The sequence below is a fragment of the Labeo rohita genome, chromosome 3, assembly GCF_022985175.1.
Source record: "Labeo rohita strain BAU-BD-2019 chromosome 3, IGBB_LRoh.1.0, whole genome shotgun sequence".
NCBI lineage: Eukaryota > Metazoa > Chordata > Actinopteri > Cypriniformes > Cyprinidae > Labeo > Labeo rohita.
Window position 1 is genome coordinate 2,826,839 of NC_066871.1, and position 17,695 is coordinate 2,844,533.

The 17,695-nt window shown below is 36.3% G+C and overlaps 1 protein-coding gene and 1 long non-coding RNA gene across 2 annotated transcripts in view; both read right to left on the reverse strand.

Annotated features, from left to right (window-relative positions):
- Window positions 1-786: 786 nt before the first annotated feature.
- On the reverse strand, window positions 787-1,720 carry LOC127163601 (uncharacterized). Its single transcript, XR_007827498.1, has 3 exons — window positions 1,633-1,720; window positions 1,166-1,192; window positions 787-1,026 (listed from the first exon to the last, which is right to left on the reverse strand). It is a non-coding gene; the product is annotated as an uncharacterized LOC127163601 (long non-coding RNA).
- A 5,859-nt stretch (window positions 1,721-7,579) lies between these two features.
- si:ch211-108d22.2 (uncharacterized) overlaps window positions 7,580-17,695 on the reverse strand; it is a 28,665-nt gene continuing 18,549 nt past the window's right edge. Inside the window, exons 7-9 of the mRNA XM_051106697.1 lie at window positions 11,371-11,817; window positions 7,873-8,117; window positions 7,580-7,726 (exon numbers count right to left, since the gene is read on the reverse strand). Of these exons, the coding sequence (XP_050962654.1) occupies window positions 7,892-8,117; window positions 11,371-11,817 (673 nt within the window). The 3' untranslated portion in view covers window positions 7,580-7,726; window positions 7,873-7,891. The remainder of the gene's footprint in view (window positions 7,727-7,872; window positions 8,118-11,370; window positions 11,818-17,695) is intronic.

A 17,695-nucleotide genomic window follows, 5' to 3' on the forward strand; every position in this document is an offset into this window, starting at 1 on the left:
AAAGCAAAACTCAAAACTTCACAAAACCTGATGAGCACATGTGACAGGTGATTCTAAACAAGCATACAAACTTTTAAGGAGATCAGACAACAGGTGGTGTGATAACGGTCATAAACAGTCATTGATTTAGGTTTTTACAGGCTTGCTAAACAATATGTAATGTCTTTTTCCATATTTGCTTAAATGCCTTAAAGTGCTTGAACCCCAGTAACCGCTGCTTGCAGCTATATTTTTCTTAGCTATTTTTTGTTGTTGTTGTTGTAGTGTGATGTACATAGGAAAGTTCATGCTAAGGTGAAGCTCTAAGTGGACTCTATAAATCTGCTCTTTTGCTGAATTTAAATGAGCTGAGAGTTGGAAAGACCCCTCTGGAATGATGGCTGAGAGCTTTCCATAGCTGCATCAGCATTAGACACACCATCTGCAGACATCAGCATCTCTGCCATCAATCTACAGCAGCCCTGTCACCTCTAACCAGGACATTTACAGAAGACCAGACTTAATATTAGAAACTCTATAACAAGTAAAACTGTTGCTAGAGGTAAACTGATGTTAAAAGCACATACTGTAGCTTCATTCTTATGCTGTTGAATTAGTCTCTGTGGCCTGTTGTATTTCTGTGGGAATGGCACCGTATAACAGTCATGTGTGACAAAACAGTGAAGTATAAAAACAACATGTACTGTAAAAAGTGGTGACCTACAGATTTGATTACATATTGACTCCAAAATCGAAATGAAACAAAAAAACATTAAACCTGACTGAACAATTAGTTGTTAATGCAGTTTTAATTTCATGTTGCCTTTAGATGCAATGTTTAAAAGGGATGAAAGATTTTTTTTTTGTTATGCAATCAAACATTGCAAGTGTTTATCACAGGGAAGCCTCATGTCGTCTGATGTGCCAGTTGCTGAGCAGATTGCTTTCGTGTTTAGGGCTTAAAGACAATACGAGACAATACAGCCTTCCTGAGAGAAGAGCAGATGAAAGCAGAAATGAGAGGGGTGGAGGAGAGAGGGAGGTGTTCTGTGGGCGAAGCACACATGCAAAGGAGGACTAATCAGCTCTGTGCGACAATAACAAAAAGTGTACTTCACTACAAATGATTGTGTCATTTAAAGGAATAATTCACCCAAAAATGAAAATTCTGTCATCATTTACTCACCCCCATGTCATTCTAAACCTGTATGACCTTCAATGAAACACAAATGAAGATGTTTTTAGTTTCAATTTAAATTCAACAATCAATCAAAACTGACTTTGTTACAGTACAGTGGTCTTGTTGTGCAGAATCTGTGTATGTTATGAGCTGGTCATGAGCTGGTTTAAGCTGGTCATGTGCTGGTCCTAAGTTACTAACTCCTGACCAGCTCAAAACCAGCTTATAACCAGCTCCTGACAGCTCAAAGCTGCCATGCTTCAGAACATACCTAACCAGCATGTGCTGTTTTTTTCAATATAGGGTGGAACAACATTTGGGTATTGTTGATGTGTCTCCGCGACTTAAATACACTGATCTCCGTTTCGGATACATACATGAACCTTACAGAGCATGCATGTTAGTCAGTTGCACCATAATGGTGTATTTTGTCAAAACAAAACTTGTTAGTCTAAATAGACAGGCAAACTTACTGCATGGCTGAACTAGCAGTTGTACATCAAACCCTTGAACTAACTCCAGATAAGCACAACAAATATTGTTGTACTGGATGAGATTGAGCAATAACTCCTAACTCCATAAACCTGGAGAAAAAAAATCACATAAACACTGGGTCGCAGAAACTATTTCCAAGTTTTTACCACACACAGACACACACTCCTTTCCCACATATAAAAAGAAAACTATGAAGAAAACCCACAATATGAGAAGACTGTTTCTGCTGAAGCACCTGCTGGGTCTCTGAAAGCAAATGAAGGTTGTAGAAGACTTTAAAAACAAACCCACAGCAGGTCAAAGTGGAAAAGCTGAATAATTCATTGAAGAGCCAGCCAGGACTCTCTGCTTCTCCAAGAGCTAAAGACAGACTCCCAACACATGCTGGTCAAACAAATCCACAAAACCAGCAGATAAACGCTTCATGATTGATAACTAGAAAAGATAAATAATTTAATTTACTGCATTTCATTTGCATTAACTACACAAACTGCATGTGTTTTATAGTTTTCAACAGTTAAGTTTAAAAGTTCAAAGCTGAAGGTGAGAGGTTTAACTGCTTAAAGCATTCAAACGAAAAAAACACACTGTCTTTTGTTTTTTGTCATACACAGTGATAGCATTGCTCAGTGCAAAGAAAGAGAAGTAATGGGAAGCCATGTTCATGAACAAGTTCTTTAAAAAACATCTATGACCTTTGAAAAATGTCTAGTCTTCAAGCTCTATGTTGAATATGGTTTAACTAATAATAATCATACATTTGCATAAAGCATTCATATTTGTCAATGCCCATGTTGATAAAAATAAAAACTTAAAAAGTGTTAATTTAAAGTACATTTAAAACAGATAAAAATGTGCAATTAAATTCATAAATTCAAATGTGTGAGTTAACTCATGACAATCATGTCATTTTTTAATTGATTGACAGTCCTAGTGATTAGGTATGAATATAGATATTTTTTCATTATGTAACATTAATCAATCAATAAATGCATACTGTGTAATATATAATTTAGGACACAAATTTCCCTATAAAAACAAGCTTTCACAGCATTTTGAAGATCAAGAAAAGATTCTACCCAAAGCAGCTCTTTATGACCTTTCCAATATAGTGCATCAGCTGCATATAATAGTCAATGGTTTGTTTTTCTATAATTTTCAAGTGTATGTCTAATTAATCACACATAAATGGCACACAAAGCATGTTAACTTCAAGCTTCTGACTGCCATTTATTATTTCATTCTTGCATTTGATTGTCACCTAGAATCTGACTATTTGCATAAAAATGCAGGTTTTGTCTTATGCCATAACGTTCAACAGAAACGAATGACTCACTACAGGCTTTCCCAGTTTAAATGGCAGGTTACTCTGGACTCTTTATGTAGTCTATAATGATGTCTGGAAATAAATGACTTTGAGATTAATTCATTTAGCTTCTCAAGTAAAAGTGTCTTGAAATAAGAAGGTTTATGCAGATATTTGTAATGGAAAACAAGACAAAAACACTGAGTAAGAAAATCATTTTTGCAGTGTATCTCTCTTCAGAACAAACCTAACTGAAGTGTTATATTGTTGAATACATATATAAGGCACTTCAACAGCTGCTCGTCTCGCTTTCCAAAAGATGTTAAGATGCTTTTATGTTCTGAAAGCACTTAGCCGTCAGGAGATTCCCTTGTCGTACAGACATGTTCATTGTCCAATTGAAAAAGCCCTGAGATTGTTTCTGTGATTGAAGCCATTGTTCCAGCATGTCTGTGGAAATGGAATCGTCATGGCAACAGCTATGTTCATAAACCCTGAAGAGGACAGTACAAGTACCCCTATCATCCCCCTAATGTGCATCTCCATCAGATTGTCCTCTGTTTTTCTATCTTAGAATATATTGCTCAAAAGCACTGCTAAAATCAGATAAAACATCTCAAAATCAGTAGTTATGAATACAGAAAGACAAAAGCTCACAGTCTGTTCCTGAATATGATTCAATATCCATCGAGCCTAAAGAGAGAATAAAACATGAAATAAAGCCGGATCATGATTACCGTTGAAAATAATTGAACTTTTTAGGAAAAGCAAAACATTGTTTCCAGATTCCAAATGAATTCACACTGAACTTCACATGAATAAGCAAAGGAGCATTTTATTTTTATACAGTAACAGTTTATGATCATATCCACAGATTTATACTGGCCGAAAGCATAAACAGTTATCACAATTTATTAGGGGTGTGACGAGACACTTATCCCATGAGACGAGACACGAGACTGGGTTCACGAGAATGAGGCGAGACAAGATTTTTAAACTTTTCTTAAGAAATCCTCAATGATGAAATATATAGGGAAAATAGTCTTTTATTCAACTGAAAAAGACAAAAAAAAAAAAAAATTTAGTTGCATTTTGAACTTTATAAAATTAAACTTCCATTTTAATGAATCATAAGCAGTAATAAACAACATTTAAACAAGAGCTTCACAATTCTTGATAAATTGAGAATCCTAGTTATTTTTAATAAACTGAAGACCATGATTCTCTCACGATTCTGGAGAAAAAAGATTAGAAAACCAAACAAAATAACATAATTTACTAGTGGTTCTGACAAACTGCTCATTGCTTAAGTCTTTTAAAAACCTATATTTATTTAAACAAAATAATAATAATATTATTCACATCTCACATCATTAAGACTTGTTTGACTATTAAAATCTGAATTAATGATTCAATGACATACTTTTTTTAAATGGGCAGTTCCACCTCCAGGCGGAAGAGGATCAGCGTTACAATACATACAAGTGTTAAGATACTTTCGTTTTGATCGCTACTGGAGACAGTAAGTGTTTATACCCAAACTATAAACTTTTATCCCAGTGCTTCTGTTATTTAAATATCTGTAACACAGAAATAATGATTATAATGTGGTTGAAAAGACTGTTTGTGTTGCTCACAAAACCTGCTTCTCAAGCTCCACTGACACTCGCGATGTGAAACAGTCCTAACAGACATAGTTAAATCGTTGTCATTCAGGAATAAGATCCCATGGGTGTTTAAATCGAGATTTTAATGTTTTAAGGATTAATCGTGCAGTTCTATTGTAAACACAGTAAACACTGCAAAATGGGGATATCTTCACGAGATCTCGCGAGGCCAGTCGGAGACCTCGTCACATCCATACAATTTATCATAAAAAGAAGAAGTAACAGTATCACAATGAGAAAAGTCCTGTAAAATTTTGTAATACAGTTGTAATTTAACCTAACTGCTTTAGTACCATGACATTTAATACTGTAGGTATAAAAACAAAAGCAAAAATACAGTAGCCAAACATTTCAGTCACAGGAATGAGGTAAGTGTGATTTCCTGAGTATAATGTCTTTCTCTTGTATTCTGTTTGCAGGAAACACTAGAGTTCAGACAGTAAAACACTTCCTGCTTGCAAATGATCTTTCTTTAGGATGAAGAGAAGATCAGGTAATCAATGGTTTAAATGCACTTGCTCTCTATATTGGTTGTTTCTGGTTTGTGGTCCCCCTTGGTATCTTCACTGTGGATTTTTTGCTCCTGTTATTAATAAATTGCTGCTGTCCTCTACTGGAATGATTTTGATATTACACAGCAAGATGTCAAAGCTGGAGTATTTTTTTTTTTTTTTTTGAAAGATATGCTATTATAATTTTTTTTATTTAAATTATTTTTCTTAAAATTACATTTAAAAAAGGGGTCCCAAAATAGGGTACTAAAATGAAAATTAAAAATTAAAATAAAAAAAAAAAAAAAAAAAAAAAAATTGAATAAGAACTAACAAAAAATTTTTTTTGAAAAGGCAAATAAATAATTATAGAGAAATAAAAACATAAAAATTCAGAACTCTGCATGACACAAATAATATAAAGAGTGGAGAAGGGGAAAGACAGTTTACAAATGAGATAGATTTGGTCATGTCATAAAACACAGTTGATACAACAGAAACTTAGTGTTGATTATGACTGAAAGTGATGATAAAAATGAATGTGGTTTACAAACTGGTGGCTTGATTTGTCTTTGGGATTCTTCAAGAGTTTTTACATCTGTTACCTAATTATTCCCCACTGGTTATTTCACCTGCTTGTTGATTCCAGTGAGTTGAGAGTTTACTGGCATCACCAGATCTCAAATCGTGGGTCTCTGTGGAAAGATTTCTTTGAATTCAATTCTGTTGTTGAAGAGCCTACAGAGATACAAACACACACTGGTATTACAACCGACTAATTGTACTCTTCATTTGCAATTCACTTCAGATCACTTTGGATGACTTGAATTCTGCACTTGAATTCATGTAAAATTAATTCATGTAAATAAAACACACACACACACACACATTGATAACCATTAATGATTTTAGTATGAACTACCAATCAAAAGTTTGGACAAACTTCACCAAATTAGTTTTCATGACTACAAAGTTTTGATCTAAAAGCTTCTATTTAAATGAAATTAGTTCTGTTGACCAGTATAAACTGCATCAATGTATGGATTTTTATTTATTTATTTTTGGATGACAACAAAATGCTCTTTACTCAAACATAAATCAGATATCATCATTTAAATAACAAAGAATTTTGAGACTCAGGCACACACCTTACTGTCTTTATGTTACTCTTAAGAGTGACGATAAAGTAGATTTTTAGAGCCCCAACGTCAGTGATGCCATTGCCACTAAAACTGAGATCAAACAAACAAGCAAATCAGAAATGTAAGAACAATTACATTATAGGCTACTTCAGAAATGTGCACTTTGAGTTTCTTTCTCAGTCACTCACTCAATGTTTTGTGCTTTGTGGAGGTTTGGGAGCAGCAGATTCAGGCTGTCATCGGTGAGACGGCACTGACTCAGATCCAGTTCTGTCAGTCCTTCAGAATATTCCAGAATCAGCACCAGACCTCGACAGACCTGCGGGTCCAGCTGAGTCTGACTGAGGTCGAGCTCTTCACCCAGAGCTTGAGAAAGAGACTCAGCTTCCTCAGGCCTCACATGAGCCAGAAACTGAAGCAGCAGAGATTTATCACAGCTGAAAGACAGAGAGTCAGAGATGCCTCATACATATTGAATGCGTTTATACTGGATCTGTTTATGAATGTGATCTGTTCAAGTTTCTCACCAGAGTTGAACAGAATGTAACACTGGGAACAGCTGATAAATTCCAGCTCTATTAATCTCACAGTCATGTAGAATCAGCTGTATCTTTGTGTCTGAATGAGCCCTCTGAATGACTCTGGACATCACACGGCAGTCGTCAGTTGTCAGATGTAGAGTCTCTGAGTCTGTGTTTGTTGTCAGATCCACAGCAGAACGGCAGGAGAAGTCCAGCTTGTGCTGCAGGACTATGAGCAGAACTGCTGCTGCCTCCTGCTGGACATCAGAGACACTGCAGCAGTAAAGCATCTTCAGTAACAGCAGTCTGTCAACACTGAACACAGACATACACTAGATCAGGACAGATTCTGGAAACAGTTTAAAAGCATAAATGTTAATTTTAATTAATTCAAAGATTATGATTCCTCTTAATGGTTCTGAGTACCTTAATTGTTCCATTAATAATACATTTTTGACTACTTTTGAAGTAGAAATGTTTGGAAACACAGTTCTATCACCTAGTGGTTGTTATAATTTTGATTAATTCAAAAGGTGTCTATGAACCTTTTTAAATGAAAATACTACTAAGAAAATAATATGCTTTTAACTAAGCAATAAATCACCAATAAATCTGCTGAATGCAACACACAGGCAGACCTGAGACCGAAAATGTGAACAACAGAAAAACAGAGAAATGCAGTGAGACCTGAGGTGGGACACATGTGTGAAGAGAGGCAGAATGCTCTTCAGCTCTTCCTCTGGTATGGAGGTCCACTGTAGATTGAGTGAAACTGCAGTGCAGTGCTGCAGTGTGAATCGCAGGGCCGCACAGTGAACAGAGTCCAGCTCTCTGCTCTGCAGGTTAATGAAGTTCTCCACTGAACTCAACAGACTGGACACAAAACCAACAGAGCCGGACTCATGGATCTCTCTGATTACAGACAGCATGAAGCTAGAGCTCATCCTGTAAAGACATATTTTTCGCTATTAAATCATTGTACATTTCTTATCATGCTATTCAGTTTACGTTTTTATGCAAAAAAAAAAAAAAAAAAAGAAAAGCAATTCATTTTACATGCAGATTTTATTAAAGAAATAATTATTTTTTACCGTTTAAAATGAATCCTGTTCAGGAATGGTAGAATTTCACTGATGCTGCATTTAATGTTGCTCTTTCTGAAGTCCACAGCAATGAGTTGAATTTGTGTGCTGCAGAAAATAATGAAGCTCTTCCCAGTTTAGGGAACAGGAAGTCAGATCCTCCACCCACTTTCTGCAGGAAGCATTGAGTCAGTTCTTCTTCCTGAGCTTCACAGACACATTCAACCAGCTTCTGGAGAGTCTCTTTCGATGGCCTACACATACAGAATTCATTGTTTGTATTTATCATACCATGGAAATAAAAGTCAAACACTGCTGAAATGTGTACTACAGTCAAACCTGAGTCACTGGTCCCTGGTCCCTGGAAAAAGAAATGAGAAAAGACTTTATGAGCATTTTTCTAAGCGGTCAAACTTTTTATTCCAATTAAATAGTATAAAAATACTACACTACACAGCCCATTGTCATGAATCTGGTCGGTGACCGTCGGTCCGCTCACCACCAGATGTTGCTCTCACTCTTTCACATCAAACAGACTGCTGCACTGCACCCCGGACTACTTCTCCCATCTCCCATCGCGCTGATTGCGCTAACACCTGTGGTCAATCAGGCGCTCTATATAAGACCTGGACTTCCCCCCGAGACTCACGGAGTATTGTGGTTATTGCATTGTATATCTAGTTCCCCTTTCTCACCTGGCCATTTTGTCTCGTCTGTCTCACCGCCTGCCTTTGGACTACTCGCTTGTTTCACGGATCTCCCCTTCGCTTTCCCCCCTGGATTACGTTCACCGATCATCGACCCACGTCTTGCCTTCGTTATATCTGTCTGCTATTGTTGTCTACTCTGCCTGTTCGACCATGTCTTTGTCTCATCCAATGAATAAAAGCTTGCGAATGGATCCGCTCGCCTCTCGTCTCTCTCCCAGCTTTACAGAATACTCCGTCAAATGAGGATCCAGCAGCTTTAAACCGGGACATTACACAGGTGTGAACACAACAAGGATACGATTCAGATTAAAACAAGGCCCACGAACACTCGAACAGCACATCTGTGAATTTCAATCCATTGCCAATCATTCAGCTCTCCCAGACTGTATTTTAATAGATTTTTTTTTGCGATAGTTTAAATGAACTGTTAAAGACGAAACTTAGACGTGAGGGTCCGCGTTCATCACTGGCTGCTTTTATGGACTTTGCTTTGTTGACTGTGGGCTCATCTTTTACTGTGGGTGTGGCGGATGAGGAACGCGACATCCCGGTGATGCTGGCCACGCAACCCGCTTGTGAAATGGCGGCTGCACCGGAGCAGTGTTGCCAACTTTTTTCAATGGAAAGTAGCTAAACCCCACTTGAAAAGTCGTTAAATGTTGCTAAATGACGTCATATGCTCATTAGCATATTAGCTCATTAGCGTACTTCAGTACATCGTATTGTCTTGCCTCTCTGTGCTCACATACTGCTATTTAATGAAGCCAAATTCAATAAAACTATTTTCATTCATATATTTCATAGATATATTGATATATTTTACGGTTTCTTTTGTCAGACAACGGGGTAAATATGAAATAGTGACTGAAACGCGGCCCATTAGGACTACATAACCAGCTCTCGAAGATATTTATCTACACTAAAATCGTGATTCATAATCACGACATTGTCTAATGAAATAAAATACACATACGATTAAGACAATGGCTGTGCTGTGATTTTGGCTATACTTGCATGTAAAATAGAGTTAGAAGCATCAGAATATCTTTTTTTTTTATCTGAAAGTGCTGCTTCTCTGCCACTCACTGAACAGAGCAGACGCAGATAGAGAGATAGGGAGAGCGCGCGCGCTGGAAAAGCACAAGTTTGCGCTCGCGCGGCAGTACCAGAGAGTCTCATAAACTAAATAAGGTCTGTCCAAGAAGTCGCTAGATTTGTCGCTAGGCGCTTTTTCGAAAAAAAGTCGCCAGCGGGGTCTGAAAAGTCGCTAAATCTAGTGACAAAGTCGCCAAGTTGGCAACACTGCACCGGAGCGCATTCACATAATGGCGGCTACAACTGACCCTGTTCGCAACATAGCGGCCGCACCGGAGCGCGCTCATGTAATGGCGGCGACGGCGGAGCCCGTTCACAAAATGGCGGCTAAAATGGTGCTTCGTCACGTCACAGCTGCTACCCCTGAGCCAAGCAAACCTAAAGCTGTGTTTCCCGAGTCAAGTCCAGTTGCAGCTGTTGTTCCCAAGTCAAGTCAAGCTACAGCTGTAGTCAAGTTGATTCCGAGTCCAGTCAAGTTACAGCTGTTGTTCCAGAGTCAAGCAAAGTCGAAGCTGTCGTTCCTGAACCAAGTCAAGTCACTGCTAATCTCCACAAGCCAAGTCACGTCACTGCAGATCTTCACAAGCCAGGTCAAGTCACGTCTCGTCTGACAGCCCAGAGCCTCGCCATGTCTCGTCTGAGACCCCAAGGTCACGGCCTGTCATGATGGCCAGCGTGCTGGACCCACCACTAGTGTCAGTGCGGGCTGCAAACATCCCAGTGGCATCTGCACCTTCTAATCCAACCATTAAAGAGGTCCTGCCATCCGCTGCTGCTCTTCCCTTAATGGCGGTTGCCATTTGGTGTGCACACCGGAGCGCTCCAGAGGTCTCATCTGATCACAAGTCTGTGATCAAAAGTCTGCTTTCTCACCTGGCCATTTCGTCTCGTCTGTCTCGCTGCCTGCCTTTGGACTACTCGCTTGTTTCACGGATCATGGATTCCACGCTGCAGAGCCAAATGGGAGGAGCTGGAGCTCTAGCTCCCCCTTGCTGGAGGTAATGGGGGCAGATAGACACCTAACCACACCCTAACCCTACCCCTTACCCTATCCTAAACATAACTCCACCCATTAGTTCACACAGAGGTGGAGCTGGACATCCAGAGAGGGGGAGCTGGAGGCCATTCGTCTCTACAGTGAGCAGTACTTGTCTCGTCTGTCTCATCGCCTGCCTTTGGACTACTCGCTTGTTTCACGGATCTCCCCTTCGCTTTTCCCCCTGGATTACATTCACCGATCATCGACCCACGCCTGCTACACGGACTATCCCCATGTCTTGCCTTCGTTATATCTGTCTGCTATTGTTCTACTCCGCCTGTTCGACTAATTTCAAAGTTTAACTTACAAAAGAAAGATGCTGTTTATTTCAACAGTTGTGTACGGATTATTCAACTGTTATTTTACTATGATTAGGGTCAGTTTGCTTTGAATGAATTTCTATTGTGTGTGTTTTTTTTGTTTTTTTTAAAATAGTTCTTGGTTTTGGTGGTGTTAATGAATTAAAATAATTACAGCTCTTCTGTGTTCATGAAGTTTTCCTTACTGATTGTAACATTATATTCTTCATATACAAGTTTGCACTGAATTCAAACTTTCATTTGCTATATTTTTATCAATGGTGTCATAAAAGCACATTTTATGGTGAAAAAATTGGGTCTCTGAAGGTTAAATCAACAATCAAAAACATGAAATTTCAGGTACCTCAGCTGTGAGATGTAGGGCAGACACTGAAGGAAACTCATCATTTCACTCTCTTCCTCTGAACATCCTCTCAGCTGTACTTGTTTCTTCTCTGTTTGTAGTTTCAGCACTTCCAGGAGGACGGAGCTCTTTCTCTGTGAGAGATCTATGATCCAGACATCAGGAGACTGGAAAACTGACTGTAATGCTGGAAGAAAACTCCTGCCTGTTTGAGTCTCATAGTTCTTCACATGTGAGTAAAGATCCAGCAGGAAATCACTCTGATCTTCAGCATTGTATTCATTGCACTCTTCATGAAAAGGGAAGGTTTTATAACTACACACAAATGACAACATTGTCGAGAATATTGTTCCTGTAACTGTGTCAATTCTGACTGCAGCAGCACTGAGACTCAGCAGGAATCTTATTCCAGACATCTGCATTTCCTCATCATGATAGAAACAAAACCTGATAAAATACAGAGAAACAAATATGTTAACTTGTGACAACATATAGATTGTATAAAACTCTATATCCCATATGTGAAAGTAATTTGACAACAGGACTCTATTTAAGGAATGGTTCATCATAACTGCAGTGTTATGTGATACATCATGTGCAAAGTTTTTAGATATGGTTGAGGAGGAATTCAACATTTTGTTTAAAAGTATTCACTAAATCTCATGCATAAGCAGGTTGGTGAAATCACTTGTTCAAAATGTGACTGGGAGTTGGTAGTGTAAATGTGGTATATGTGATGCGCTAGAATAATATCAATAAGATCTGTATGAATGTGAATGAAACAGATAATTTATTTGTGACAACACAGTATTTATAATGTTGTAGCCATTAAGTAACAGGTAATTAGTTTAATATGTTTATATAATAAAATATTATTTGTTTAAAATGTATATATGTCATAAGAGGTGATATGTCAGAGTGGGTCAGACAAGAGGTTTAACCAAGGCTACTTCATTAAATTTTATTTATAAAAAGTCTTTATTTAAAGTGAATTAAATTTTGTATAAATTTTACCTTAGTTTTAATTCATGTCTAAAACTATCCAATTATCTGGATTTAATAAATAACAGGCAAAAAAAAAAAAAAAAAACGTTAGGTGTAAATTGAAGTGTGTAACAAACAAACCTACGATCATGCTTCTGTAGCCCTGAATTAAGACAAAAAACTATACAGCGTACAAAAATAATTATTCTTAAAAAAACATAACAGCAACATTACTGTATAAGAGGACAGTATCTAATGACATTTATTTACACAAAACTCAATCCAAAGGTCAATACAAAGCTAATTATTATGGATGTGATGAGATCAGATGTGTCTCGCGGGACCAGTTGGATCTGGCGAGATCTCGTTAGGATATCCTCATAAAACATTTCGCTGTGTTTATATTAGAATTGCACGATTAATCCTTAAATTTTCGAGATCTTCATTCAAACACCCACGCGATCTTATTCCTGAATGACAACGATTTAGCTATGAGTATTAGGACTGTTACACATCGCGAGTGTTAGTGGAGCCTGAGAAGCAGGTTTTGTCGCTGCTCATGTTAATGAATCAGAGGGTCGGGGTAAATGTGAACGCAGAACTGTCTTTTCAACCACATTATAATTACTATTTCTGTGTTACAGACATTTAAATAACAGAAGTACTGGGATAAAAGTTTATAGTTTGGGTATAAACACTTATTGTCTACAGCAGCGATCAAAACGAAAGTATTTTAACACGTGTATGTACTGTAACGATTATCCTCTTCCGCCAGGAGGTGGCGACAACTGCCCGCTTAAAAAAAGTATGTCATTGAATCATTCATTCAGGAGATTTCAATAGTCAAACAAGTCTTATTGAAGTAAAACACTGACTCCTTCATTGAATGTTTTTTTTGTTTTTTTTGTTTGTTTGTTTAAATTAATATAGGTTTTTAAAAGTTATAAGCAATGAACAGTTTGTCAGAACCGCTAGTAAATTATGTTATTTTGTTTAGTTTTCTAATCTTTTTTTTTCTCCAGAGTCCTGAGAGAATCATGGTCTCCAGTTTATTAAAAATAACTGTGATTCTCAATTTATCCAGATTCGTGAAGCTCTTGTTTAAATGTTCTTTATTACTACATATAATTAATTAAAATGGAAGTTTATTTTCATAAAGTTCAAACTGCAATTACATTTTTTTTTTTTTTTACATTTTGTCTTTTTCAGTTGAATAAAAGACTATTTACCCTATATATTTCATCATTAAGGATTTCTTAAGAAAAGTTTAAAAATCTCGTCTCGTCTCGTGGAATAAGTGTCTCATCACACCCCTACTAATTATTCAACAAAAGAGTTCCACATTTATTAAATGCACATATACTAACATCAAAAATACTGAAATGTTTTCTATTTATTTCATAACTATAATGAAAAACCACATTACCAAGTTACACAATGAACATCTTTTATTCCACAGTGTTTTATTGAACTTTTCTTGTATGTTTGTCTACCGTAAATACTGACGACCAAATGTAAATGAATCTTGCTTTTAAAAGACTACATTTGCTAAAGGGACACATTGATAATTCAAACCCACTACAGTTGTCTTGCTCTTCGAAGGACGAGGCAGTTTACTATAAAAAATGCCCAGTTATAATGTATAACTCCAAGATGGCACAGCACAGATAGTGATGTTGGTCAGAGACACCGACTGAACTTTGCTTTTTTACAGAGTTACACTCTATATCATATATACTGTATACTTTATTTATACTGTACATATCAAATTCCTACTTTTCAAAAGTTCAGTAAAACTTTTGTGTTTTTTGTATTTATACATTTAAAACACAGAGACCGACCACTTTAAACATGTTAAGAAACTTGTACAATGTCTTACCTCAGCTGTGAGATGTAGGGCAGACACTGAAGGAAACTCATCATTTCAGTCTCTTCCTCTGAACATCCTCTCAGCTCTACTGGTTTCTTCTTTGTTTGTAGTTTCAGCACTTCCAGGAGGACGGAGCTCTTTCTCTGTGAGAGATCTATGATCCAGACATCAGGAGACTGGAAAACTGACTGTAATGCTGGAAGAAAACTCCTGCCTGTTTGAGTCTCATAGTTCTTCACATGTGAGTAAAGATCCAGCAGGAAATCACTCTGATCATCAGCAATGTATTTATCAAACTCTTCATGAAAAGGGAAGGTTTTATAACTGCACACAAATGACAACATTGTCGAGAATCTTGTTCCTGTAACTGTGTCAATTCTGACTGCAGCAGCACTGAGACTCAGCAGGAATCTTATTCCAGACATCTGCATTCTTCATCATGATAGAAACAAAACCTGATAAAATACAGAGAAACAAATATGTTAACTTGTGACAACATATAGATTGTATAAAACTCTATATCCCATATGTGAAAGTAATTTGACAACAGGACTCTATTTAAGGAATGGTTCATCATTACTGCAGTGTTATGTGATACATCATGTGCAAAGTTTATAGATATGGTTGAGGAGGAATTCAACATTTTTTTGTGTATTCACTAAATCTCATGCATAAGCAGGTTGGTGAAATCACTTGTTCAAAATGTGACTGGGTGTGAATGAAGACAGCACATTCAGCAGAAGTTGGTAGTGTAAATGTGGTGTATGTGATGCGCTAGAATAATATCAATAAGATCTGTATGAATGTGAATGAAACAGATAATTTATTTGTGACAACACAGTATTTATAATGTTGTAGCCATTAAGTAACAGGTAATTAGTTTAATATGTTTATATAATAAAATATTATTTGTTTAAAATGTATATATGTCATAAGAGGTGATATGTCAGAGTGGGTCAGACAAGAGGTTTAACCAAGGCTACTTCATTAAATTTTATTTATAAAAAGTCTTTATTTAAAGTGAATTAAATTTTGTATAAATTTTACCTTAGTTTTAATTCATGTCTAAAACTATCCAATTATCTGGATTTAATAAATAAGAGGCAAACAAAAACGTTGGGTGTAAATTGAAGTGTGTAACAAACAAACCTACGATCATGCTTCTGTAGCCCTGAATTAAGACAAAAAACTATACAGCGTACAAAAATAATTATTCTTAAAAAAACATAACAGCAACATTACTGTATAAGAGGACAGTATCTAATGACATTTATTTACACAAAACTCAATCCAAAGGTCAATACAAAGCTAATTATTATGGATGTGATGAGATCAGATGTGTCTCGCGGGACCAGTTGGATCTCGCGAGATCTCGTTAGGATATCCTCATAAAACATTTCGCTGTGTTTATATTAGAATTGCACGATTAATCCTTAAATTTTCAGATCTTCATTCAAACACCCACGCGATCTTATTCCTGAATGACAGGTGTGACTAACGATTTAGCTATGAGTATTAGGACTGTTACACATCGCGAGTGTTAGTGGAGCCTGAGAAAAGGTTTTGTCGCTGCTCATGTTAATGAATCAGAGGGTTTACAAAATGTGAACGCAGAACTGTCTTTTCAACCACATTATAATTACTATTTCTGTGTTACAGACATTTAAATAACACAAGTACTGGAATAAAAGTTTATAGTTTGGGTATATTTCACTTATTGTCTACAGTGTTTTATCAAAACGAAAGTATCTTAACAAATGTAAATGAATCTTGCTTTTAAAAGATTACATTTCTTCCGGACACATTGATAATTCAAACCCAATACAGTTGTCTTGCGCTGAAAAAGGCAGTATACTATTGAATCATTCATAATGTAGATTTCAAGATGGCAAACACAGTCTTATGTTGGTAGAGAAACGACTGAACTGCTTCATTGAATGTTTTTTTGTTTGTTTGTTTAAATTAATATTTGTTTTTAAAAGTTATAAGCAATGAACAGTTTGTCAGAACCGCTAGTAAATTATGTTATTTTGTTTAGTTTTCTAATCTTTTTTTCTCCAAGTCCTGAGAAAAATCATGGTCTCCAGTTTTATTAAAAATAACTGTGATTCTCAATTTATCCAGATTCGTAAACAAGCTCTAAAGTTTAAATGTTCTTTATTACTACATAATATTTAAGGTTAAAATGGAAGTTTATTTTCATAAAGTTCAAATGCTTACATTTTTTTTTTAAAATACATTTTGTCAGTTTAAAGTTAAATAAAAGACTATTTACTGTTATATATTTCATCATTTAGAGGTTTTCTTAAAAACTGTTTAAAAATCTCTCCTGGTCTCTGTGGAATAAGTGTCTCATCAAACCCCTACTAATTATTCAACAAAAGAGTTCCACATTTATTAAATGCACATATACTAACATCAACTGCACTGAAATGTTTTAATTTATTAAATAACTATAATGAAAAACCACATTACCAAGTTACACAATGAACATCTTTTATTCCACAGTGTTTTATTGAACTTTTCTTGTATGTTTGTCTACCGTTTTTACTATGGCGTAAAATACTGACGACCAAATGTAAATGAATCTTGCTTTTAAAAGACTACATTTGCTAAAGGGACACATTGATAATTCAAACCCACTACAGTTGTCTTGCTCTTCGAAGAACGTTGCAGTTTACTAGAAAAAATGCCCAGTTATGTAATGTATAACTCCAAGATGGCACGTAAAGTAATAAAAAATAGTGATGTTGTTTAGAACACACACCATTGAACACGTTTACCCCAATTACACAAATATCATATATAAATATACTTTATTTATACTGTACATAAAATTCCTCCTTTTCAAAAGTTCAGTAAAAATTTTGTGTTTTTTTTGTATTTATACATTTAAAACACTCAGAGGGTTAACTTTAAACATGTTAAGAAAATTGTACAATGTCTTACCTCAGCTGTGAGATGTAGGGCAGACACTGAAGGAAACTCATCATTTCACTCTCTTCCTCTGAACATCCTCTCAGCTCTACTGGTTTCTTCTTTGTTTGTAGTTTCAGCACTTCCAGGAGGACGGAGCTCTTTCTCTGTGAGAGATCTATGATCCAGACATCAGGAGACTGGAAAACTGACTGTAATGCTGGAAGGAAACTCCTGCCTGTTTGAGTCTCATAGTTCTTCACATGTGAGTAAAGATCCAGCAGGAAATGAGGAGGAATTCAACATTTTCACTAAATCTCATGCATAAGCAGGTTGGTGAAATCACTTGTTCAAAATGTGACTGGGTGTGAATGAAGACAGCACATTCAGCAGAAGTTGGTAGTGTAAATGTGGTGTATGTGATGCGCTAGAATAATATCGATAAGATCTGTATGAATGTGAATGAAACAGATAATTTATTTGTGACAACACAGTATTTATAATGTTGTAGCCATTAAGTAACAGGTAATTAGTTTAATATGTTTATATAATAAA